The following is a 25,790-nucleotide window of genomic DNA, read 5'->3' as shown; positions in this document are numbered from 1 at the left end:
CCGACAGCCGTTCCGAAGTAAAGGTGAGCAAAGTGAACTGTATGCTTGAACAGCTTCGGAATGTTTGGGACCCGTCCGTTTCTATGTAGGAGCGTCTTGTTGCTAGGGCGCCATGTTGACTTTTTTATCTTATTTATTCTGTCCCAATCAGTGTTGCCAAGTTGCCAAGAGAAATAAGCAACCAGGCCTAAGAAAACAAGCCCAAAAGAAGCGAGCCCCCTCAACGCGTCGCAGTACGACATGTTGTGAGCTTGTAAATCTGCTATTTTCAAAAGAATCTTGAAGACATTTTAAAAAATGTGGAATATTTTTTTTAAAGATTTTAACAAAAACAAATCGCTTATAGTAAGCAGACATGGCAACCCTGATCATAATCTCGCGTAGCTAGAGCCAAACCTCCAGACCTTCGCATCCCACTGGAGTTATTATTCTGAGCCACACGAGGGCGCCACATTGCAAGGCAATTTCCAAAAGATCCCTAAATCTCCAAATGTTATTCCTTTAATTTAAAAACACCCGTTCATTAGATGCAATACATCACCAATAGTAAATACAAGAACTTCCTTCCAGCACATTTCCAAATCATATTTATGTAATTGTTTTGTTTAATTGGGCCCTCTTTCAGATAATGTTTCAAAATGTAGCCTGCACAGTTTGATTTCACCAAGCTTCATATATCAAGTATACAATACCGGGTATCCTTTCAGTTTTTTTTCCTTTTTAAAATAAACACACATACATATACATATACATATCTACATATACATATCTACATATATATATATATATATATATATATATATATATATATATATATATATATATATATATATATATATATATATATATATAATATATATGCCTAAGATCATGAGACAGGCTCCACCATTTGCTCTGCTGCCCCAAATAAGTGCCAACCATCGGTAGCCATTGACAGCATGACGTCAGTACCGAGGCACTGAACTAAAACAATCACCCTCCACTCTCTCCAGCTCCCGGCCGGATCGTGTTGTCTGTGTGTCTTGTCTGTGGCATTTCAACAACAACATCAACTGACTACACACACACACACACACACACACACACACACACACACACACACACACACACACACACACACACACACACACACACACACACACACAGTACTGGAGAAGACAGACAAGTCAGGTGTCGCTGTGTGCTGCTCGTTTCCAGCATCTTCTTTCTTCTTGCACCATAAGAGGCTCAGATTTATAGTATATATATATAAACCCGCGGTTGTTACACAAGCGAGTTAATCGCTCTTATAAAAGCATGTCTGCTCAGCCCGGCGGTGAGGAGGAGCTCGGTGGTCCGGAGGGGAAGTCATGGTTCGGGGATGATTATGAGAGGAACGGCCTGTTTGGCAGCGCGCCGCCCCGTCGGTTCGACGAGCTGCGTGAGGAGCTGAAGCCCAAAAGCGGCGGCGACGTCCTGGATCAACAATTTCATCAATTTCAGGACGACGGGCAAAAAAGGCCTCCTCCCGTTGCCATGGAAACTGCATCTACAGGTAAAGACGAGTTATTGATCAAGGGCTGTGACTTTTTATTTCGAGAAAAGAAGATACAGTTCACTTTGTTCTGATACAACAAAGGTGTAGTTTGCTGCTCCAGGGGGAACGCCTTGTTATTATCACAGTCTAGACCCCACAGGCACCCACATCTCCTGGGGCAGGAGTCTTCAACGTTTTTCAGACCAAGGACCCCTTAGCTGAGAGAGAGATGAAGCAGGGACCCCCCCCCCCCCACTACATATTGTATAACAAATGTGTTGCAGATTAAGCTTCGTAGACTGGTTTGACACTCATGATCTTTTATTGGATTCATGTTATTGTGTATACTATTGTCAGATAGTTAACCTTAAACCCTCAATATTTAGTCAACTTGACTAAATATGGCTCTGTACTTGGTCTGCTCATTTTCCCACTACACAAACTCTCCGAAAATAGAAGATCTCCAAGCTCACAGCCTCACAGCAGGAGGCGTTGTGAGCTTGTAGACCTGCTATTGTCGGCTAATGTTCCACAAATATTTGGTGGACCCCCTGTTGTTACTCTGAGGGGGTCCCGGACCCCCTGTTGAAGACCCCTGTCCTGGGGTGTTAGCAGCGTACCGTTAGGATAGCCTACTAGAGTTGGAAGCAAGTGCAACAATCAGCGTATATATAACCGATTATTCGTCCACGATGTACTGTAGGTAGGTACTTTGTTTTTGACCAGTGGTGGAAAAAAAAATCTCATTTTTTTACTTCAGTAAAAGTGTCAATCCTGCAATGTAGAAACACTAGTTTACAAGTAAAAGTCTGGAATGCAAAATGTACTTTGAGTAAAAGTACAAAAGGCATAACAATATACTTAAAGTTTTCAAATGAATGAAAATCGTTTGAAAATAGCATTGTGAGCTTGTAGACCAGCCATTTTTAAATGGCTGAAATGTATATAGTGATGAAGAGGTTAATGTATGTTTTGTAATAATAATCCAAATCTACAAAGTAACTAGTAACTTAAGTTTTCTAATCATTCTAGTGGAGTAAAAAGTACAATATTTGCCTCTGAGATGTAGTGGAGTAGAAGTAAAAGTATACAAAATTAGAAATACTCCAGTAAAGTAAAAGTACCTAAAAGTTGTACCTAAGTAGTAATTAAGTAAATGTACTTACTTTCCACCACTGTTTTTGACTCAATCTGGAAAACTTTGTTTGGCCCTGGTGAAAATCATTTAAAAGAATGGCATTCTCCATTCTGGATTTCAGTTTAAAAAATGTAGCTATATGTCAGAACACACTGAAAACGTTGTTCTTGGAGCCTTATTGGAAAAGGCTATTGTAGTAGCCTAGTTATTAACAGATCAAACAAACACAATACATTTTACTTCATATGCGATTACACAGACCTTTTGTCTTCAACACTAAGCCATTGCCCATGAGGAGAACTCATTTGGAATGTTGTATGCATCATCAATAGCCTGTTGAACAGTTAGTGGACTGTGTCTTAAAATGTGAATCTGTCTTTAGTTAATAAAATGTTAATTAATGCAGGAGCCGCTGATTATCCGCATTCACAGATTCAGGTTTGGGGTAAACCAGTTTTAGTTACATTTAGTAGGCTTTACAACACAATTTAAAGCAATATAAGGCTATGGTGTTCAGAGTTCATAATAACGGTTAGCAAATGTGTTCATTTGGGGCTAGGATCAACTGAGCATTTTGTCCGTCACAGTCATCACAGTCTCAAGGAACTTGAGATCATTGAGCAGAAGCGTATTTTGGTCATGGAGTAACAAGTAGCCTGATTCAGTATGAGAGAAGGATCTGTGGGCTAGGGTGAGCTTATATACATTCAATGGCTGATTAAAGTAATGTTTTTGAGGGAGCACCAATCATGCTTCAGTTCTAAGTTCATCACCCTCTTCAGCACAGCACATCACAGCTCAGCGTGTGTTGCTATTTTTAATCCCAAGGAAACATGGCTCACCAGCCGCTTGGAGAACTGGAGCCCTGCACTTTCATTCAGGGTTCCACTGAAATATTCATAAGATGGTGTTTCAAACCTCTGCCTAGCTTCCTCTTCACTTTGGCCAAGCGCTTCCACCTTCATGATCTATTCTAAACAGGCAAAAATAACATAGGCTAGGATCTAAAAATGCAGTCTCTCATACGTTTTCCTTAACTCAGTCTAAAAGGAATAGTTTTTATGATAAGATGAATGCTAAATGGTGCATTTATGCACTTTTATCCAAAGCACTTTACAATGTGCATCACATTCACCCATTCACACACACCTTCACACACTAATGGCGGAGGAAACCATACAAGGCACCACCCTCTCCATCGGGATTGACATTAGATATCTGGACTGGGTCTCTGAATGTCAACACTCAATACTGAGTATGATTCACGGTATATCAAGTCTCCCAACAATTAATAAATAGATGAATATAAGTACAGTCTATTACATATATTATTGTTTTGTATACTATATATATATATATATATATATATATATATATATATATATATATATATATATATATATATATATATATATATATACACACAAAACAACAAAAAACAATGTTTTGTATTAAAAAACACAGTACAGTCTATCAACAGTCAAGTTTTATCATTGAAAAACCTGCCTTACACTTGCTCTTGCCAGCTTGACCCATATCATCATTAATTTGCTCTGTCACTTGTAGTCTTGGTGGACACAGTGTGGAGATCTCTGAACAGATAGCAGGACAGAGAGCATACATTTAGCTCTGGTAAGGACTGGCTTTAAGTCTGGCCTGATCTTTGTCAAGGACCTTCACTCCCGACCCCCCCCCCCCTCCCCAGTGCACTGGATATGATGGTCCATTCAGCCCTACAGTTCAGTCCTAGAAAGCTTAAGGCCGTTTCATCAAGTAGCAGTCTTGACCACAGTATGAGCTGTGAAACTGCCCTACTCAGTCAGGAAAATCCCCACTGTTAATTTAACTCTGAGATTGTAAAGATGGACCCACTTCGACCCATTCATTTGGGTAACGTTTAACGTTTTTTTTATTGTAATTTTAATTTTAAAAAGTTAATTTAACACTGAGGAATTTACTGTACTTCTAGAGGGACCAGAACGCTGTCTGTCCTTTCTTAAACCAGTAGTTAGTTAACCATCCCTAGACCTTAGGCCGATTTAAGTTGCATGATGTATCCAATTACCACAGTAGTATCAAGATGAGCTATGTGAGGAGTATCAAGGCTAAATGCTCATATCACTATTTCCTATTACCATCATTATAATAATTCAAATGATTTATACATTACTTCCATCATCTCTGCATCATGACTTAGTCTGACTCTTAAAAATGTCTTTGCAGTGGAAAGCACACAGAATATTGCCCCACTAGTTCAGATGGTCATTCTTCTAATGTTTCCCTGACCTCTGGCAGAGAAGAAAACATTTGCACACAAATGATGACACACAATTTGTCATCCAAGCCCATCCATTCCCTTGTCTACCAGCTTCCAGACTGTCCTGTGATAAGGCATTTTTATTGAATTGCACCATTTTTGTTACTCTGTGTCATGGCTGGGCGATTCAAATCAATATCATGATTATTTCAAACCTCTGTCTCGATTACAATGAATGAATCATTATATTAAACAAATAATAATAGTGAAAATAGCAGCAACACGCTTACAACACGTCGCGATACATTACATTTTGAGCTTGTAGATTGGCTATATTCGCATTTTTTGCACCCCACCATTGTACAATGAAGATTAATACAGGGCTTAATTGGTTAATCAAACTAATCGATTTAGTAGATTTTAAAAATCGATTTCAAATCATTTGTGTCGATTTGTTGACTGCTTCTCGATAATTTGATTATTGGTTCTTGTGGGTTTAGATATTCTTTCAGTTAATTACCCAGTGCTTATGAGTCATTAAAGATCAAACACACCGAACATGTTTTTGTTTTCTGCTCTCTCATAACAATCCCAGTGCCTGATAGGTGGATTAGAGTAGTCCATTTCCTCTACATCAACACCCAAGGATGAGACAGCATAGCGGCTGGCTGGGACTTTTCCATATCTATCTTTCACAGACAGACAGCACTTAGTAGACTGTATAGCCAAGCACAGAGCAGCTACTGTTAGTGAGAAGAACTCTCTCTATTCCCACTGGGGGCTCAGGCAGAGCAAGACCTTTTTAGAGGTTTAGCACGCTGATATGAGGGAGTGCAGGGGGAGGGGATAGGGTCGTAATGGCCGATAAGCCTGATTGTGGGAAGGTCACCGGATCATATGCTCAAACCGTCTGGGGCAAAAACTGGGCACAGCCATTAGGGGTGCATTAATTGAACTAATTGATTTAATCGATTATAAACAATCGATTTTTGTATAAAAAAACAAATCGTTTTTGCACGATACTGTGGTACGACAAAGTATGAAATAGAGCTTAAGTGATTAATCAATTTAGTCGATTATAAAATATCTATTAGATCTTTTCACTTTGATTTGTTGAATGTCCCCCAATAAATCAAATAAAACACAGTTCTCAATTATTCGAATAATCAAAAAAGTGATCGTTAGAATAGTCACTAAGAAGACAATCGATAGTTGCAGCACGGAGAAGAACTTTCCTTTCCTCAATAAGGGAATCAAAAACAAATTCCCTCTGGGGATCAGTTAGGACTGTGGTTGCACTGGGCAACTCCCAGGCATGAGCAAATGTGTAACCATCTGCTCCACTGTCCCCCCGATCCTCCACCACCACATCTGCAGCTACTCTCTTTAAGCTGTCACTATATGAATAATGAACTCAGCTACTGTGGCTAAACAAGAGTTAACCATAATATGTGCTTGCCTCTCGATGGTGTCGCCTCACAGGATGACTTGGGTCTCTCTGATCATCCTGGGTCTTTCCAGCCAGCAGTCCTATCTCATTCATCTTCCTCACCTTCCACGGCCAATTAGCGAGTGCTGAGGGAAGGACACAAGTAAAGGCATGAAGGACACACTGCCAAGAAACCTTATGATTTAAGATACTTTATTACATCCCATTATACAAGTATAACAGAGTAAAATATTTGGGTTTCGGCTCCGTGACATTGCAGCAACAAAAAGAATAGCACACAAAAAATAGCAATAAAATAACAGAAATAACAGAAAACAAATACAGTATAGGGCACTGCAGTTCCCATGTTAGGCGGTGATCCTTGCAGTCAGGAGGATGCTCTCGGTTATCAGTATAGAACAACATATTTTATTGTATCAACAACACTATTTTGGATGACAGTTAACATCCCTGTCTATCCCCATATGCACAAAATAAAAAACAAGTTATTTTTATGATCATATGACGCCCTCATAGCATAGCCACCAGGTAGTGGCTATATGATCATCATGGATTTGCAGCAACCTAAGTGTTTGACAAATTAATTTAAAATGTTGTTTAATTTTACTGGAAGCCTATTAACACAGTCGTCTGTATAGGGTTGTATTATGATGGTCTGCAACCACGGTTTTACCACCTGTCTAAAGTAATGTCAATTGGTTATTGCACTGTCTCCGCACTCTTATTTCAATCTGGTGTCCCTATCTTGGGCATGTCGTTATATCGTCACCTAAACGGTCAATGAAATGGTCATAATCTTTTAAACATAGTGTAAATAGCAGATCTACAAGCTCATAATGCATTGCGATGCAAGGTGTTGTGAGCTGGTCAGGAAGGCCAGCTTCCAGCCCCTGGATGGGGTGGAGGTGGTGGCGAAGGTGCGTATAGCGAGGAAGCTGGATGCTATCATTGACAACGACTCACACCCCCTCCCCATGGAGATTGTGGGGCAATTGAGCAGGAGGGGAAATTATAGATCCATCTACCCCAAGATGAAGTACAATAGACTTAGCCTTTCTTTTGTTCCGGTAGCCATGAAGATTTCTATTGTGGCACATGATGGTCACTCTGCTCAGCCAATAGATTAATTAGATCTGAGGTAACAGTTCATTACTGTAAGGACACTATCTGACATGGTTACTGTGTGTAGCGTATGTTTAATATTTATTTTGTCCTGCATAATGCACTGTTGTACGACAAAATACAACCTAAATGAGACTTTAATTGCATAGATCCGCCCTCAGAGCCACCATCCAATGTAATTGCAATTTTAGAGCATCCTTAATTGACAGCTGTGACCCAAAGCAGACAGTATGCAGTCAGTCAGACTGGATCCACCCTCAATCCATCCATCCATCCATCCACACTGCTCTATCCTAGCCAGCAAAACAGGATCGATACAGTTGACGGGTGGGGTACCAAAGCCTACCACCACCTTGTCCAAGACCACTGGAACAACAACATTTGTCTTGTGTGGAATTCAGTGAGTCTTAAAGATGGTGTATAACCTGAGTTTTCTTACTGTAATTCTATGCCATGGATCAATGTATTTCTGCCATGGATCAATGTATTTCAGGGCATTTGTAACTCATCACCCCCCCCCCCCCCCCCCCCCAACAGCTGTTCTCTTATCGACCGGCCATTATTCTTTTTAAGCTCGCACTGTGCAGCCCCTTTTGTGCTCTTTATGTTTCTTCCTTACATCAACACCAATAAGCTTTAATAATTAAGACTCTATGTGCAGCCGTCAGTCAGAGTGCTGATAATGAGTAAGACTTGAATTTATGGACTTTCATAAAGTTTTACTCCAAATATACTGTATATTCATGACAAGCTAACAGTATCTATTTTCCCTTTAGTAGAGTGATTCTCAGAAATGTCTTTTCTTTCTGTTTTTAAGTTTGTTTATGTTTAAGTATACACAGTATGACGGATTTGAATTAAAAATACGTACAAGAAACAATAACAACAAATGTATTCTTTTGTGCCACATGCCGCTTCAGCATCTCGACAGCTCAGTTTTCAGGAGGGCAAAGGAGTGAAAGAGGATTCCTGAAAGGTGACTCCACCAGGGTTGAGACAGGCATGCATGGATTTATGACGTCATTATCTAATGGCTCTAGTCTAATGGATTGACAGATGTTGACGTTTAAATACTGAGAGACAGCCTGATGCTATCATTGACAACGACTGGGCAGACCAAAAAAAAAACAGTTAATTTGATATTCAGTACAGGTTGTTGTTGACAAGGCTTAATATAAGGAGGTTTCTGAGCCTGATGAACCTGTAACATCTCCTGTGTCTCCACCAGGCCCTCATGGCTAACAAGGAATAACTATAGGATTTCCATTCTATGCTGTGCTTCCGTGTTAAACACAGAAGAGGAAGTAATCGATCCATGGGGACCTCGTCGTGACATGTTTGTTCGATATGAACATGCATTGGTTATGGTATCCATGGCAATATGCATCATTGTGTCATTCAGAAAAGGAGGTGGCTGTGAAGTAGGGTGCTTATCCTACCTATGCTTTTATATTTGTGGGTTTGACATTATGGCTATGAGTCACAAAATAACAGTCTGGTAAAAGAAAATCTCTCTGCTGTATGTAAATCCTGTATTCCTTCTTGCCACTACAGTACTTTCAATGTAGTCTCCTGTCTCATGTTTTTGTCTCTAATTAAAGAGGCCGGGCATAGCAGAGATTGTCAGACTGCATTAGTTGAGGGATCTGCACTGGCTCTGTAGAGGACAACAAAAGGACTGACCCCCTTCCCAGCACATCCTTATTTATTTAACTACACCCTCCTCAGTGGCATGATGTGGCAAAAAGAAATTTGAGCGGAGAATTCCTCCCATGTCCATCCAATGCTGCCTGAATCAAGGGAAAAGCACTTTCCTTGGTTTTTCATGGTTGTTGTTGTTCTAGATGTTTTCCTCAGTGTCTTGAGTGCTACGCCACATCAGCAGATTTACAACGACCTCGTCTTGACACGCTGAGCTTGTTCGGAGGCTTCCCAGATCCACTGCCCTTCGTGGTCTCCATCCATCCTGATATTATTTACGCAACATGCCTCTAGCAACTGATGGCTAGCGACTCACCCAGCATCACAGCATAGAACAGGCTGATGTGGTGGGAGGGGATGGGGAGGGGTGGTTGTTATCTATAACTAAGAGTCCTCAGGACTGCTGGCAGGTCACAGCACCAGAGTTCACCCCACCACACAGCAGTGCTTCCCACACTAGTACAGTAAGGTAGGTTCTACAGTGAGTCAGTGACAGGTAGATTATGCCAGCGCCATCAGGGGTGATGGCCGAGAGGCTCCATGTGGTGGAAGTAGACTAAAGGATTACATATCGGCTGGCCTCTAGCAGCACGTCAAAGGGCCCTCATCCCACTGAACTGCACTCAGCTGGAAAGCTGCAACACCCATCTGTTACACAAGAAGCCTTGTGTGCGTTGGCGGTTCGGAAATGTCGCTAACGTAGACATGAAGTTCAGTAGTGAAGACATTTACTGCCCGCTTGCTTGTTCATCACATTACGTCGCCACTCCCGAGTGTCCCCAGCACTGGCGAGTTGAGTTAGTGGTCATGCCATTGTCCTGCAGGATTATGTATTGTTAATGATGGGAGGGGGAGCAGGGGGAAGCGGTGGTGGAGCTATTAGGAGGAAGGATGGGGTGGGGCGGGACGGGACGTCCTGATCTAGAGATCCTCTGTCCTTCACTCTGCTTCCTCTAGGGTTAGCCTCAAGGTTCCTATTTTAAATCTTACCCCCCTCACTCAACCCAGCAGCTGGACCCAGCCTATTTATAACAGCACCGCTGCCCTGGGAGATTGACAGGCTGAAGAGCAGGGGAAATCACTTCGTAGAGGCATAAACTACGACTTGCATGCAACACACTACTGAAACACAGAACCAAGTGCAGCACTGAGTGCCATGCGATAAAGATCTACCATATGCATGTAATGTACAGAATGTGCCGGTATGCTTGTACATGTGTTTGCCAACCAAGTCCTAATGATGTGGGCCACAGTCTGTTTAAATGTGATGACTTCAGACTTAACAACAGACAGGGGAAAATGACTTGATGTGGTCTTGCTTGACTTTGATATGTGATATGGTCCATTCGGGGAAAATAAAGGCTCTCAACAGATTATATCTCACATAACTTTCCTTAATGTTTCTCATGCATTGTAATTAATTATTCAGTAAGACATTAAGTGATTATATTTCACTTCAGCACAAAACATACCCCCATGTGAGTTGACAATCATGACCAGTATTGACTAAAAACAGTGATGTCAGTTCATTTCTTAAAAAAGAATTATTAACAATGGCGGTATAAGATTACAATTTATGATTTATACACAACAATTATGATTTATGTCTTTGAAATTAAATTAAATTAACTTCTGTTCCATTTGTGCCTGGGTCTATGTGTATATCTGTATGTACACTATATACTTGTGCATTGAATACAATATTCTCTTTGCATGCAGATTTTGAGATTTGTATTGTATTGTTAACAGTTTTATCTACGCTAAGTGCTCTGTGTAAAATAGACTGACCTACAGTAATACCATTATGCTTTATCATTTTTTAATAGGCTAGCCACTAGCATGTATGCAGCATACATGTGTGCATGCAACTCTGCCATGAGTTTTAAGCCTGTTGGATGGTGGGGACATTGAAATTACTTTACAGGGACCTGTTGCAAATGGATATTGCTCTCAGCAGACAGTTTATCTTAGCATACCAGAACTATATCCTACTGACACATGTGAGTGTGCATATTATGCATGAACATGCTTGCATACTCACACACACTTGTGATTGCATGATTACAGAGAAATGTTGCACAGCATATTTATATAATAATGATTAAATAGTTATCTTTTTTGTATTCGTAGACCTGCCTGAGGACTTAAGGGTAGCAAAACCAGTTCAATCTCTTAGAGCTCTTATATAATTGATGCTCTGATCTATTGCTTTATTTAATGCTTATGTTTTATGTATTATTTTATCAAAAAGTGTAAACCACTTTGTAGCTGTTTTAAAAAGTACTATGTAAATGATTTGAATGACTATCTTTGTTACTGTTGTGTGTGTGTGTGTGTGTGTGTGTGTGTGTGTGTGTGTGTGTGTGTGTGTGTGTGTGTGTGTAACCCAGTGGGGATGTAAGATTACAAAGCAGACATGAGGCTGCACTAAAGAGAGTACACCCACTGCATCTTTTTGTAGATTTAGACCAGAATCCGGCCCTGGCACCAGAGCTTTTAGGGCCCAAACAATGTGCCTTTGTCCAGTGCAGGGTACAAGTGCCCTCTGTTAGTGCAGCCTCACTGATCTGTGCAGACCGTCCACCCCCACACCCCCATCTCTCTCCCCTGCTCTCACGTTGCCACAATATGTCTCCAGCCCATGCATTGGCTCTAGAATGGTCTTGTTTATTTAATTGTCTCTGTTCACAGAGCTGTCAGATTAGAAAATGCAATTAGTTGTGTGGTGCTGTGGATCCTTGCTGAGTTTCACTTCTTTCTGTCGCTCCAGATGACCCAATGTCTGGACTGTTCCGGAAGCCAATGAACGACGACGGCGACCTGTATACCTCACTGCTGTCCAATCAGAGCTTCTCCTCGAGCCAAGAGGCCTCCTACCTGTCAGATGACCTGAAGCCCACCAAGACCTCCTCGGTGTCCTCCTCCCAGGATCGCTTCTCCTCCCATGAGTCCTACGGCATGTTCAGTTCCAGTGCCAGGATGACCTCTGACCTGTCAGACGACATGCAGCCCAGGTCCCTCCTGGGCTCAGAGAAGACCGAGGCGTACAACTACATGGACATCAGCCACGGCGATGACCTACACAGCCAGAGCAAGGGGCTTCTGCAGGGCCTGGTGGACACCACATCTTCCGGACAGGACTCTCTGGTCAGCTACATGGACAAGAACCCTGGAAGACATGAGGAAGATGAGGAGGATGAAGAAGAAGAGGAGGACGAGGAGGAAGAAGAGAATCTAGGCTCAGCACTGGGCTCTCACTCCTTCCCCTACGTGGAGGAGCCATCTGACGAGGAGGTGTCAGATTACCGTTCCTACCATAACCTGGGTGGTACCCCTCAGACGGCTAGCCCTGTGAAAATCACCCTGATGGAGACCCAGCCCACAGCAGCCAAGGCCGAGCCAGCGCCAAGGACCTCTCCGGCGGGCAGCGCCTCAGACCGCGAAAATGTCCTTAGCGTGGGCCTGCAGGGTGTGCCCACTGTGACGTTATCTGAGCCAGAGGACAACAGCCCAGCCTCCACTCCCAATGCCTCACCTACAGGTAGGCATGCTTTGTGTATATATTTAGATATCTGTAGTTTTTTTTTCTTTTTTGAAATAACAAAAAAGATGGAGCTTGCACTCACAGTTTTACACATATAAACCTATGATGTGACAATAAAGCTGATTCTGAGACACATGGGACAAAACAGATGTCTGGTCTTCCACCACTGAGTAAAAATGTGTGTATCTTACATACTGACTTGTATATTACAATAATTCAGATTTGTCTCTAATTTCCAACTTCATAACTCACAATTTCCGATTTCACAATTATTTATTTTATTTTATTTTGACTCAGTGGTGGAAATGGGCTTATATATAAATACTATCAGATCAGTGTTTATTATCTTACTGACCTTCAGAGAGAATTTGAATAAAACACTTTCTATTCATTCATTTCTACTTTCTCCCTCCCTTCCTTTTGCATAGAAAAAGAATGCCCTTCCCCTGACATGTTCAAGGCTGCTCCTCCTCCCAGCATCAGCCCAGGAACCAAGGCCAGCAGCAGGGACCAGGACGGCAGCAGCGCTGAGTCCGGAGACTCAGAGATTGAGCTGGTGTCTGAAGAGCCCCTCCGCCGCGAAGCCACGCCCGGCGCCAAGGCCGCCGGCAGCAACCCGTTTTCCCAGCCGCCTGGTGGCAAGGGCACTTTCAGCCAGTCTACCAACCCCTTTGACAACCCTCCAACTGCCAAGGGGGGCTTTGGCCCGACTGGCAACCATGGCGTGCCCTCAGCCTACAGCATCCTGAGGGAGGAGAGAGAGGCAGAGCTTGACAGTGAGCTCTTCATTGAGTCTGCGTCTGAGGAGAGCCCCAAGAGAGAGCAGGTAGGCTCCGGTGGGACCAAGCAGGCAGTCACCGCCCCCTCGCCTCTGGTTCCCAGTGTTCCCCCTCCCCGCAGCACTCCCGAGGTGGTTCCGTCCGAGCCCCTGATCAAACTGCCCGATGAGAAGATCAAGGCCCCAGTGAAGACAGAGGAGGATCGCCCCAGCAAGCCCAAGCCCCCCACTGCCGCCGTGCCCCCAGAGGTGCGCCCAGAGAAGCCCCCACAGGAGGACCTGGGAAGCGAGATCAAGAAAACCGGCGAGGGTAAAGGAGACATAGGGAAAGCTCCCACCTCCATCTTCCTGGAAGGCTTTGACAAACAGAAAGGTTAGTCATCTATTTTCGTCTCTATACTCATCAGTGTTTTTGGGTTGACACTTTAGAATTCACCATTCACTTGGTGAATACACAGCCCCCTGAAACAGCCTCGTGGTTATCATCTGTGGGACCTTTTGGTTCCATAACACCCTTTTGTAATCTTTTTTTTTTGTTTTCATTGCAGCGGTGGGCTTTATAAGCCACTTTCATCATCGTTATGGTCTTTCATGAAGTAGTGCAATCAGCTAATGGAACAGGTAGCTTTGTAAAGTATCTACTCAAATGTGTTTGTGTCAGAGGGGACGCTCCATCGTATGTGTGTTTACTGGGTTTTTAAAAGCTTATCCCATTATCTGTATAGGGTAAAAAGACAACGCATGGAAATGTATTCACAACATAACCAACCATGCCTACAATTAGGGCAAACATCACTTGGGCTTGTTTGCATCCTAACCGAGTGTGTGAAGTGCAAGCATGATGCGTTGTGGCGTTGTTTTGTTGACCTAGCCAGGAAATTAAATTGCTTGCTGCTGCTGTGAGGGACGGCCTGTTCCACTGCTCTGTGTGCGCCTTGATGCCAGGGTGGGTGGGAACTGCCTGCTCTGTGTGATTATAAGATCTGCTTCCCTCTGCTGGTACACTGGGGAAAGAGGCAAGTGAGATAATTCCTAACATGGCAATCAACAGCTACACAGAAATGAGCACACGTTGCCAAAACAGTACATCATAATCTCTGCTCTCAGCGGAAATGGTACAGACCAACTGCAGAGAAATCTATAAAAAAAGAAAGAAAATTATAATAAAAGCAAACTGCCTCACACTCCCACGTCCCAACTGGCCATCTGTCTCCCGACCACGTTCCTATGGTGACCCGTTGTGAAATAACTCACACGTGACGGACACTTTTGAGTGACCAATGCTTAAGCTAGGCATTTGACGTCAGCAGCAGTATTTTGTCTTCTATCATCTGTCCTTGGCTGTCAGGTTTATGTAATCCTGTGATGGTGAAAACTGGGGCACACACACATCGACTTACGGGCTTAGAGGGGATAGGACTTGATATCCTGATAGATCTGGCGATAAAGAGATCGCATCTGAGTTGTTGTTTGCACTGGCTCCTCGTGCCTCAAGAAACTGCGTAGTGCGTTGCTTGTACGTGCTCTTTACTCCAACCATGAGGGAGGACAATAATGGTTAGGTCGGTGTGTAATTCTTTTAGATTCAGAGGCTTACATTACTGACTCAAGGTTGAATAGACCCTCTCCCCTCTTGTTTTGTTTACCAACAGATGAAAAGAAGGTTCTGGAAATGCCTAAGAAAAGAAAAAAAAAGCAGGTCATGTGTGTTTTGCACATTAGTGTTTCTTTTTCAGCCACTAGAGGGAGCAGGGCACCGTGACGGCTCTGGAGACAAGCAGACATCATGTTCCAGTCTGTGCACTTCCACAGCAGTTGCCATGGTAACAGTGATGAGGGAGCATGCTAAGGCTCAGTTCAGATACATGCATTTTTTTTCCTGTCTATTGGTTGTTGTGGCAGGGAGGCCCAGACAGGGGGGGTGTGGTGTGCTGTCTACAGGGTGGTGGATAGTTGGGGAACGGGACGGGACCAATGACAGCATTAATTCGGGTCTAGCCCTACGCTGTATTTTATTATGTGGGAATTTGTATGTGCAAGATGCCATCTCCTTGGAGACAGTGTTGTCTCCCTCTATTACACATAGCTTTTACGCAATTTGCTTTACGCCTTTTAGATCTTTGTGGGACCATTTGCATTGCTAATCCATTCTGGAGGGGCCGCCCTAAACCCCTACCTAAGCTAAATTACATGCACATATATCAATATGTCCGGAAGACATTAAACACAGACTGTTGTGTGATATACTGCATAGGGTGCACGGTTATGAATTATTAAAGGACAAGCACTTTGGCTCAGACTTCAATAATCAGTGAGGTGTAGTGAAAATAGCTATTTGCATCTGTGGTTACAAGCTTAAACGTCCTATTGTACAAATAAAAAAGGCGGAGTTGAGTGTTTGCCAGATTTTCCCTTAGCAATGTATGCTCTCCAATCTAATCCATAGACTCCACACAGAACATTCACAGTCTGAATGCTAGGCAACCTGACGTCATCTCCTTTAACCGCTTTCAACTTGCCATCCCTATTTTGGGCATGTCATTAGGAAGATTTCCAAACATTTTCAGAAATAGCAAAAAATATATCTACAAGTTAGCTCAAGCTCACAAAGCATCGTGATGCGACACATATTTGTATATTGTACATCAGCAATTTTAAGGCACCATCATATGAGGCTACAGTATACATCATAGGTATACAGTAAACTTAAATGGTTAAGTGCCAATAGGCCGAATTATTATTATTATTATATATATTATGTAGCTTTTGGCAATTTGCTATTTTGCGCATTTTATTCCTTCTTTTTATTAATCACATAAACAGAAATGTGCCATACTTGATAAAATACATTACAAATTAGGTACGAGGTGCACGCTAGCAATTAGATGACAGTGCATCCTCCCTCTTTTGTGTCTCATCAAAGCTTATATGCGGGTTAACCCTTTCATTTCCCCTGACCCCAGTAATAGTCAATTCTGAGACTCTGCTGGGACTTTTATTTTGAAAAGGTGCTTACCTCCCCTTTCGAGAAAAACCCTAGTCACCCCCCCCCCCCCCCGCAAAAAAAGACCTCCCCCAGGTATTTAATCATTGCATGGATGATTCGCTGCAGTGCCGACTGTGGTGTGGTGTTTACAATCCGGTCGCCCCCTCACACACACACACTCGCTCTCTCCTTCTGTTCCTAGCTAGCACCGCTCCGCAGCATCAGTCTGTGTGCCCCGCAAGCCGGCAGCACCTTGGAAACCTTGGCTCCCTCCCTCCCTCCCTTCCTTCCTTCCTCCATCTCTCTCTCTTTCGCCTCAGCCTGCCTTTCTCCCCTGTCCTTCCACCATTCATGCCTTTCTGGAATGAGTGAGTGAGTCAGCGCAACCGAAGAGAACAACAGGAAAGACAAAGAAAAACGGAGGAGAGAGAAAAAGAGAGAGAGAGAGAGAGAGAGAGAGAGAGAGAGAAAGAAATCAGGGACATTAAGCGATCATCAGCATGCAGGCCACTACAGATGTGACCAAGAAGGAATGCTCCTGGACCGGCTGGAAGGGCCAGGGTACCGATGTGTTTTGACCTGTTTTTCTTTGTGTGTGTGTGTGTGCACTGTTTGTGGTAGTGTGTGTATTTTTTTGCTGTGATAGATGAACTGATATCTCTGCATGAAAGCCTTTGGGTATGGACAATCTTGTGTAGTTGTAGGAGGAGGTAGGGGAATGTGCGCGTACGTGTGTGTGTGTGTGTGTGTGTGTGTGTGTGTGTGTGTGCCTTGCATGCATGTACTGTATACATCTCTTGCCTATTGTGTTGTCTCATCAGGGCCTGGGCTAGCAAACAGCGCTGTTTACCTGCACCCCCCTTCCTGTCTTGCACGGACACGCCCTGATGGCAGATGAAACAATGGGGGGGGGGGCGGCTAAGAGACATCAATAGCAGTTTTGATTCATTAAAATACACATTCTCCGTGAGACGGCTGTTTTTTTTTGTGCATGCTAATGTAGCAACAACCGGCGTTAGACAAGGGCGTGTCATTGCCCCCCCCCCCCCCCCCCCCCACTCCGCATACAGTATCATAGGCTCTGCGGGGGTGGGGTAATTTTTTATTTCTTTTTATTTTATTTTATGGTGTTCATCAGTGAGCCTGTGTTTGTCTAATGAGGCAGCAGTCGGAGCATCCAAACGGCACCAGTGAACTGTCTCCATGGAAACCAGGGCACACCCATCATGATTACATCAGTTCTCTCTCTCCTCCATGGCTGCCATGGCACCTTGCAGAGACTGGGCCAATGAGACGCAGTCTCCGTCTGTCTCTTTCCATAGCATAGAGGGCCAACAGCACTGCTGGCCAGAAAGAGGGATTTAGAAGGGAAATGGCTTCCTCTTTTCCCCTCCCACTGCTGTGTTTTTAATTTGCCACTGCCATTTTCTGTGATTTATTACTTAACGGATGAAAATGCAATGGCGCGACAAAATGCAATGGCGTGACCAACGGACCAACAATCAGCGATTTTAGGTGGCGACTGTTAAAACCTCCATGAGAAAGCAAATATTTGCCATTTCATTTGGGTCTCATTGGACATTTGATGTGGCTTAAATGCACGCTTCAGGTGAATGACATAATAGCCTGTCTTGATGGGATACACTACATTCTAAAGCTGACTCACCCCAGGTTATTTACCACCACTGGGATACTGTCAGCACAAATAAGGGGGACATTAAGGGGTTTCTTCAAGTAAGCTCTTTTTTTGTTTTGTATAAGTGATTCCGGCTGAAAGCACATCAATTCTATCTGTTGTAAAAGAACATCATAAGCCATAGGCCTTCTGCATCTGTGCTTGTTCTATCTGATGGTTTGGTTTGAGGCAGTGTTAACATCTTCAGTGATATAATGGGGTCAGGCTAAAACTAGCTTCACTAAAAAAAGAAAGAGGGGAAAATCACATCATTATTTTCAGAGTTAAACGTGCTCTGGTGTCCTAATTATCAGAAGCTGGAATACTACTATCAACAGTCATGGCTTGACAGGCAGCTGCTGTACTTCCTGTTTACACAATGTCTGTTCATTTTCTCTGACACTGAAAACCTCAACCATGTTTCATTCAGTTCTACAAACCTGACAATGTATATATAGACTAGTACTGTTGTTTGGCCAGTTGGGCTTTGGTCGTTAACGCTACTTAGATCATAAAGCCTGAATTATACTTAGTTGTGCACGGTGGGTGTCGCGCACCAAAAAATAACCGATCTACAAGCTCACTACGCGTCGCAGTGCAACGCGTTGTGAGCTTGTATATCGGCTGCTGTAGGTGTGCGACACTGGTGCGCAACCAAATATAAATCAGGTTGACAGCTGGTTAAACCACTTGTACCAGGGTGAGGGATAGGGCATAAGCTCTGAATTCTTTCTAGCATACAATGTTGATTTTAAGATTACCATTGAAAAACAAACTCAGGTTGGCCGCGATGTTGGCCTAGAACTAGTAACGTCCGACTCCATCGCTGACATTTTTCAAACCCGTCTAACACCAATTGTGTCTCTCTTGTTGACATAATCTTGACGACTGCTGCCTTTATGTTAAATTGCGATTGTCCTTTTGTGTTCTATAATAAAGGGAGTGGCTGTCTGTGGCCATTGGGGTATGGAGACACATTATGTGCCACTGCTGATTCCCCAGATTCAGAGCAAATGAATATGTGCTCCCAAAGGAACGCTCTTCCTCCCCCTCTCTCAGCCCCTCCCTTCCTCTCGTTCTCCATCTTTCAGTGAGTGGAGGACAGAAAATGGAGCACGGTAACTATGGTAACTGCATCAGGCAGGTGCTCACCAGATCCTTGGTGCCGAAGCATTTTAATGGAGCAGGCACAAAGCCAGCTCTAGCTCACATGTTTCATCTTCACACAACATCCTTGTTATTTGTCACATCCAGCCCCTCTCTAGCCACACAAACTGTCAGCGTGATATTGATTTTATGCATAAAAGAGATAGTAGAAAGAACTCCATCTTCTTGTAGTGAAGGGAGACACCCGTCCGCCATTTTGGATACGGGATACAGAGTCTTTATTTTAGTTTTTGCTTTGCAGTCTTTGTCACTTGTTTCATTGCTCTGAGCTTTAAAGCCATGTTATAAAAGGGCTCATAGGAAAGGCTGTGTGTGTGTCTATGTGTGTGCTGGATCGCAGCTTGGTTCTTTGCAAACCGCTCCCCTTGTTTGGCTGGCCCCCACCTTCCTTAGTCCCCCCCATGCAAAGGGCTTGCAATGATTGGCTGGTGTGACAGTGGCTCCTCCCCTCCTGCGCAGGGGGGGAACTCCCCCCTCAGAGCTCTCCTTTTGTCTGTGAATAAAGCAGCTGCCTCTTTCCCTGTTCAGCCATGGGAGCCGCAGGTCAGTACACGCTTCTACAGCACTCGCTAAAGCTTTTCCGTCTGTGCAGCATGCCACAAGGCACATTCGCCGTTTGCCTGTCCACACTCTCATCTCCGGCAGAACTGTCCTGTCCCGTCTGTCTGTCTGTCTGCTGTTAGAGCCGCTGTGTTGTGTGCTACCTGTGCCTGATCTTGTGTGTGTGTGTGTGTGTGTGTGTGTGTGTGTGTGTGTGTGTGTGTGTGTGTGTGTGTGTGTGTGTGTGTGTCCGCACGTGTGTGTGTGTGTGTGTGTGTGTGTGTGTGTGTGTGTGTGTGTGTGTGTGTGTGTGTGTGTGTGTGTGTGTGTGTGTGTGTGTGTGTGTGTGTGTGTGTGTGTGTGTGTGTGTGTGTGTGTGTGTGTGTGTGACCCTCAAAGCATCTCCGTTTAAATCCATAGAAACATGGACAGAGTTTGGGAGCCGTGGCAGTGAGGACATCTCCGGTGGGGAGTGGCACTCTGACAGCTGTGTAGAGAAAGATGTTCTAAGCTCTGGGATATGGTCCCACTGAGTCCAGTCTCTAATCGGTTGGGATCTATTAGTGTGATTGATCACAGGGACAGATACTGTAGGTCAATGTTGCCTATCGATAAGGGTGTATAGTATTTTCCCGTAGCACGGGAGCAGTCTGAATGTGACTCTGGGAACAGATTCAGGGTTGGTAAAAGCGGGCGTCCTTTCTGCACCCAGTTTTAGCTTGCCTTTTGGCATCGACGGGTGCCTTTTGGTATAAAGTAAAGATGGCCGTCATCACTATGCTGCTCACAGTTCCACAGCTAAAATTAGAGCAGGCGGACAGGCGGACAGGCAGGAGGGCTCAGGGAGGCAGAGAGAGGCACCCAGGAGACCCGTCAGAATCTCCTCTCTTTTCTTCCTCCACTGTAAAAACAAAAAAAACCTTGCAGAGATTCCAGGTGTGGAGACGGCAACACACGAACAAGCTCTTCTGTCACAATGGATAGCTGTGACTCGCTGTCAGCTGCAGTGGAAGAGAGATGATGGTGGTGGTAGTGTGGTGGAGGGTGGCGTTCTAGGTCAGTAGAGGTGATCCGGACAACGAGCAGTTCTCATGGAAACAGGTCTGTTTCATGCCAACACAGACCTGTGGCTCTCGGCCACTCTGAGATGTAACGGTACACTGGGTTATCACGTCTCCCTCGCCTCCCAAAATAAAGAGGGAGTGGAAGATTTTGACGGGAGGTATTTAGCATCATTCAAATGTAGAAAAAACAAAAGACAAAAAGGGCTGCTGGCGGCAGGATGCGTTGGAGGCGGAGCCTCAGGTGCTTAGTATTATTGTTTACTACTTTCACAGCAGTTGCTCACTGCCATGCTTTACGTATCAAGATGGTTAACATGGTGTGACATTGCACTGAACGGTCAACATCATTCTACGGTGCTTCTGACCACTGAGTCCTTGTCTGACCAGGTCACTTTGAGCCGTTATCTGACAGCTCTGCTGATAGTGGTTCTATTTCTGCCACTGTCTTCACAGAAATACAGGTCAATCATTAATTCAAGTCTGAAAACAGGCTGTATATAGGTGTACCTTAGTTGTGGTGGGGTTCTGCAGGTCATCATGTGTGCGCATGTGTGAGACAAGACCAGATGCTGGTCACCGACAATAATCACACGTCACAAACCTAAAACAGTTCCAGTGGTCTGACGTGTGGCAGAACAGATTATTGTGGCACTTGTCCAATTTGCAGGAAAGGGGCAGACGGCTATTATCTTTTGGCAAAGGTCGCTCTATATATAGGTCTAAAGAAACTGATCTAAAGAATTCTCACTCTGACACGTTCGAGCCGTGATAAGTGTAGAGCGAGCTTCATCTTACGCTAATGAAAAGCTAGGTTAAGAAGCTGGGTTATAACAGGAACACGTGACTGCCAGGGATCTCTGAGGACGTCGGGTTGTGAACAGCTTCCAGTTATATGACCCAAATGTGTGGTGTGTAGTGTGCAGCGGCCTAATCCACACTGAAAACTATAGGGGGGCATAGACAGACAGGTCTAGCTCTGATGGGGGTGAGGTTATACAGGTCATGCTGTCACAGTGTCATATTGGGACTGCCTAGAGGGTTGCGTTGATCACTTGGGAATTATTTTATTGTCATTTGTGCAATTTAGGCTTAACCCTACTGTCCTTCCTGTGTCCCCACACAGCTGTTGACCTGCTCTACTGGAGGAATCTGAAGCAGTCGGGGGCCGTGTTCGGCAGTGTGCTCCTGCTCCTCTTCTCCCTGACCCAGTTCAGCGTGGTCAGCGTTGGAGCGTACCTCGCCCTAGCAGCCCTCTCCGCCACCATCAGCTTCAGGATCTACAAGTCCGTGCTTCAGGCTGTGCAGAAGACCGATGAGGGACATCCTTTCAAGTGAGTAGCGTCAGGGAACGCTGAACATGGGGTCGGTAGGTTTGTGGGTTTGCTACTGTAGGTAGCGTTTGCTCTGGAAGGGGTTCAACGTGTTGTGTGTTGGCTTGCAGGTCCTACCTGGAGGTGGAGATCGCTCTGTCCCAAGACCAGATTTCCAAATATGCCGACAAGATTCTGCTGTACTCCAACACCTGTATGAAGGAGCTCCGTAGGCTCTTCCTGGTCCAGGATCTGGTCGACTCACTGAAGGTCAGTCCACCCAATTCCGCACACCCTCACCCTCCACTTCCTACAGACTCATTTCGAAGGCTGCAAACCCTGGGCATCAATGCACACGTCTGTCAAAATGATTTAACACTATATTTTATAGTGTCAAACTGATGATTATAATGATGGATGCATATAGCATGACATACTATATGCATCCATCATTATCATCAGTGTGTACCATACCAAGTAGTATGTCACACACAGGCAGGCTATAATGATAAATGTTTTTGTTTTGCAGTTTGCTGTTCTCATGTGGCTGCTGACCTACGTGGGTGCTCTGTTCAATGGCCTGACGCTGCTCATTCTAGGTGAGGGTCCTACTCTGTCCGCCAATCTCCACCTGAGCTCAGTCTGTCTCTAAGCCTAGTTCAGACCAAAGATTTGTGACAAGGCAAACACGTTTTAAGCTTAATTTATGCTTTGTTGTACGACATGTCACCTGTGAAAAATAGCCAACCTACAAGCTTGCACTGGGTCGTCGCATCTGTGACGCTTTGTGAGCTTATAGGTCTTCTATTTTCAGTGCACGACCCCACCCAACTGTTAAACACACACACACACTTTGACACAGACGTGTTTCTTGTTCTGCAATTTGCCTTTTGTACATCTTGAAACTCTGCATAAAGGATCAAAAGCTCAATAATGGGCAGTTCGCACTCGGCACAGAACACATGTAAAAGAGCCCTGTTGTGCGGTCAATGATTTACAACTACCAGGGGTGCACAAGCTCCATGATCCAAGATTAACACAGACATTATAACATGCATTTCATTATCTGTCTGTCAGTGGTTTACTTGCGTGCACTCCTGCTTTTGAACATGACAATAGCGTATTAACAGAAGCTATAAACTTATCCTTGGTGGAAATAATTAAGAAATGACTGCCTGCCAAGCATGTACAGTGTCAGTGTCCCATTTTCTTTTCATATTTACCCAAGATAAGTGTTGCAGTGGCTGAGGTGGTCTGGGGAAATTGTTGACACAGTGCGTTCCATGTTTGAGTCTATTCCCTCTCTCCCCACAGCCGTGGTCTCCATGTTCACCATGCCTGTGGTCTACGAGAAACACCAGGTGAGAAGCTGCATTTCTCTCTCCCCCGTTCTCTCTCATTCTGCATATACCACAATTTATCCACTAAAGCCCTATTCAAACGATTTAAAAAATAGATCTACAATCTCACAACACCTCACGATACGAAAGCTTGTGGATCCATTTTTTAAATTCTTTGAAATGTTTAAAAATGTGTACAAGATTTTGAAAATGTTCACCTATAATGACAACCAAAATAGGGATGCCAAGGTTAAAGGGGTTAACTCCATTAAGAAACATTTAGTCTAACCTCTGTGTGACCTTCCCTTTTCAGGCGCAGATTGATCAATACGTTGGACTAATACGGACCCAGGTCAACTCGGTGGTGGGGAAGTGAGTATTTGCTTTTCATTCATGTGCAGGCAAGCTTTTGTTTCAAGTCCAAACACCATCATCATTAAAAGGATCCCTGGCTAATAAGCCAAACATGCCTTAATATATTATAATTGTCCTCTATAACTAAAATTAAAAACACCTTATATATTTTATTTATTTTAGAAATAGTTCAACTTTCTCTCAATAGGGGCAATACCCCTGCAAGTGGATGATGTCATTTGTCCATGTATGGTCTAGCCCTATGGAATGTATGGAATACATAAAAAACGTAATACTTCCTAAGGTAAATATGAGCATCAAATCTATATATATATGTATATATATATATATATATATATATATATTTTTTTTTACAGAAAAGGGTTGGGATACAGCATAGAAAGACAAACTGAAGTGCATATATGTATTTTTTTCCCCCCGTATCCCCCCTTTCTCTTTTCTCCCCATAACTCCCCCACCCCAGAGGACTATGACCATACTGTCAACCAGACAAACATTGCATTATGTCAAAGGCTAAGTCATCAAATCTATATTTCAAATGTCTTTTTCGACATGCATTCCATAGGACTAGACCACACATGGACAAATATCAACTTGCGAAGGGCATTGCCCCTCTTGAGCAAAAGATGAACGGTTTCTAAAATAAATAAAATATTTAAGGTTTTTAATTTTACATTTTAATTAGAGGACAATTATAATTTATCAAGGCATATTTGGCTTATTAGCCAGTGATCTTTAAGGGCATAGACAGCTTAGGTGAATTACACTGTAAAACAAGCATCAATTTACTTGACAGATTTAAGACTACTGCTTCACCACGGTATATTAATCCCTGGTGGCTTTTTGCAGGATCCAGGCGAAGATTCCTGGTGCCAAGCGAAAGGAGGAGTAACCCTGTCTCACCATTATGTTAAAGCCCAATACTTACTTCATCACATGACTCTGTCGCTCGCCATAAATAACAGATTTCCAAGCTATCAATGCGACACATCGCGTTAGCTCGAAAGTCAGTCATTTCCGGCAAGCGACACCGTTATGAGATGAAGTATACATTTGGTTTAACAGTCCAGTCCAGCGCAGACAGGTTGCTTGCTGTTGGGGAAGCCCTGTCATCTGTGTGTGTGTGGGGGAATAGTGCTGTGTCATCTTGGTGTTCTCTAAAACCAACCACTGGAGAGAAGCCCTCACCCAACCTGTCTATAGCGGTTAACACACTAACACACACAGCTAATAACATGTACAAGATCCTAGGTAGATAAGTACACAACGCAGTACAAAAAAAAAAAGAAACAAGACTTTTTGTTTTTCTTTTGTGTTGCTTGTTATGAAGTGCATGATGAAGTCAAGCCTTGAGTAAATATTTGATATCTTTCGTGCAGTTTTTATCACGCTTCATTGTTTCGTTTTGTTTTGCAGCGCTTACATCAAACTGTAAGGTTTGGCACAAAAAATAAAAAATGAATAAATAACGCAAAATGCCCAGAGTTACCGAGTTGCTCTGCTGCCAATGTTAAATACTGCTTCACGTTTTCTGGGTAGCTGGTGGGGCTTCTCTCAGTATATGTCGATATATATAAAAATCAAATGGTTTTCTTTTGGGTGTTTTCAAGCACAAAATAATTTGACAATATGCGTCTTAGGTGTGGTAATCGTAGGGTTTTTTGCTTTTGTATAACCATAAGGAACTATACACAAGCTCATGTTTTAGGTACTGTTGATCGACTACTATGAAGACAAGGGGTATCTGGTGATATTAGCTTGTTTGAATAACTGTCCAACTTTGTACTATGTTCAACTATACTCAATGTAGTTCTTAGACCCTGGACT

General features: G+C 43.6%; 1 protein-coding gene across 3 annotated transcripts; it reads left to right on the top strand.

Moving 5' to 3' along the window:
* Positions 1 to 1,234: 1,234 nt before the first annotated feature.
* rtn1a (reticulon 1a) lies at positions 1,235 to 25,447 on the top strand. 3 transcript variants are annotated; one of them, XM_084044852.1, is made up of 9 exons: positions 1,235 to 1,534; positions 11,955 to 12,725; positions 13,157 to 13,879; positions 22,062 to 22,269; positions 22,380 to 22,518; positions 22,778 to 22,847; positions 23,563 to 23,609; positions 23,902 to 23,960; positions 24,813 to 25,447. In XM_084044852.1, the coding sequence occupies exons 1-9, from the start codon at positions 1,297 to 1,299 to the stop codon at positions 24,853 to 24,855; spliced, it is 2,298 nt and encodes a 765-aa protein (XP_083900978.1). In that variant the 5' UTR covers positions 1,235 to 1,296; the 3' UTR covers positions 24,856 to 25,447. The 3 variants fall into 3 exon arrangements, with proteins under 3 accessions (XP_083900978.1, XP_083900979.1, XP_083900980.1); XM_084044853.1 differs by lacking the exons at positions 1,235 to 1,534; positions 11,955 to 12,725; positions 13,157 to 13,879 and adding an exon at positions 16,931 to 17,053; XM_084044854.1 differs by lacking the exons at positions 1,235 to 1,534; positions 11,955 to 12,725; positions 13,157 to 13,879 and adding an exon at positions 19,830 to 19,877.
* The last annotated feature ends 343 nt before the right edge of the window (positions 25,448 to 25,790 follow it).

This window comes from Gymnoscopelus microlampas, assembly GCF_963454915.1.
Source record: "Gymnoscopelus microlampas genome assembly, chromosome: 20".
Taxonomy (NCBI): Eukaryota; Metazoa; Chordata; class Actinopteri; order Myctophiformes; family Myctophidae; genus Gymnoscopelus; species Gymnoscopelus microlampas.
The sequence above is the reverse complement of the archived record's forward strand: the minus strand, read 5'-3'. Positions and strand labels throughout refer to the sequence as shown.

Bases quoted from the DNA above. Each gene is read 5' to 3' on its own strand.
- rtn1a (XM_084044852.1), top strand. From the start codon at position 1,297: ATGTCTGCTCAGCCCGGCGGTGAGGAGGAGCTCGGTGGTCCGGAGGGG. The intron at 13,880-22,061 runs GTTAGTCATCTA...GTCCCCACACAG, and splicing joins AGGCTTTGACAAACAGAAAG to CTGTTGACCTGCTCTACTGG. The intron at 22,848-23,562 runs GTGAGGGTCCTA...CTCTCCCCACAG, and splicing joins CCTGACGCTGCTCATTCTAG to CCGTGGTCTCCATGTTCACC.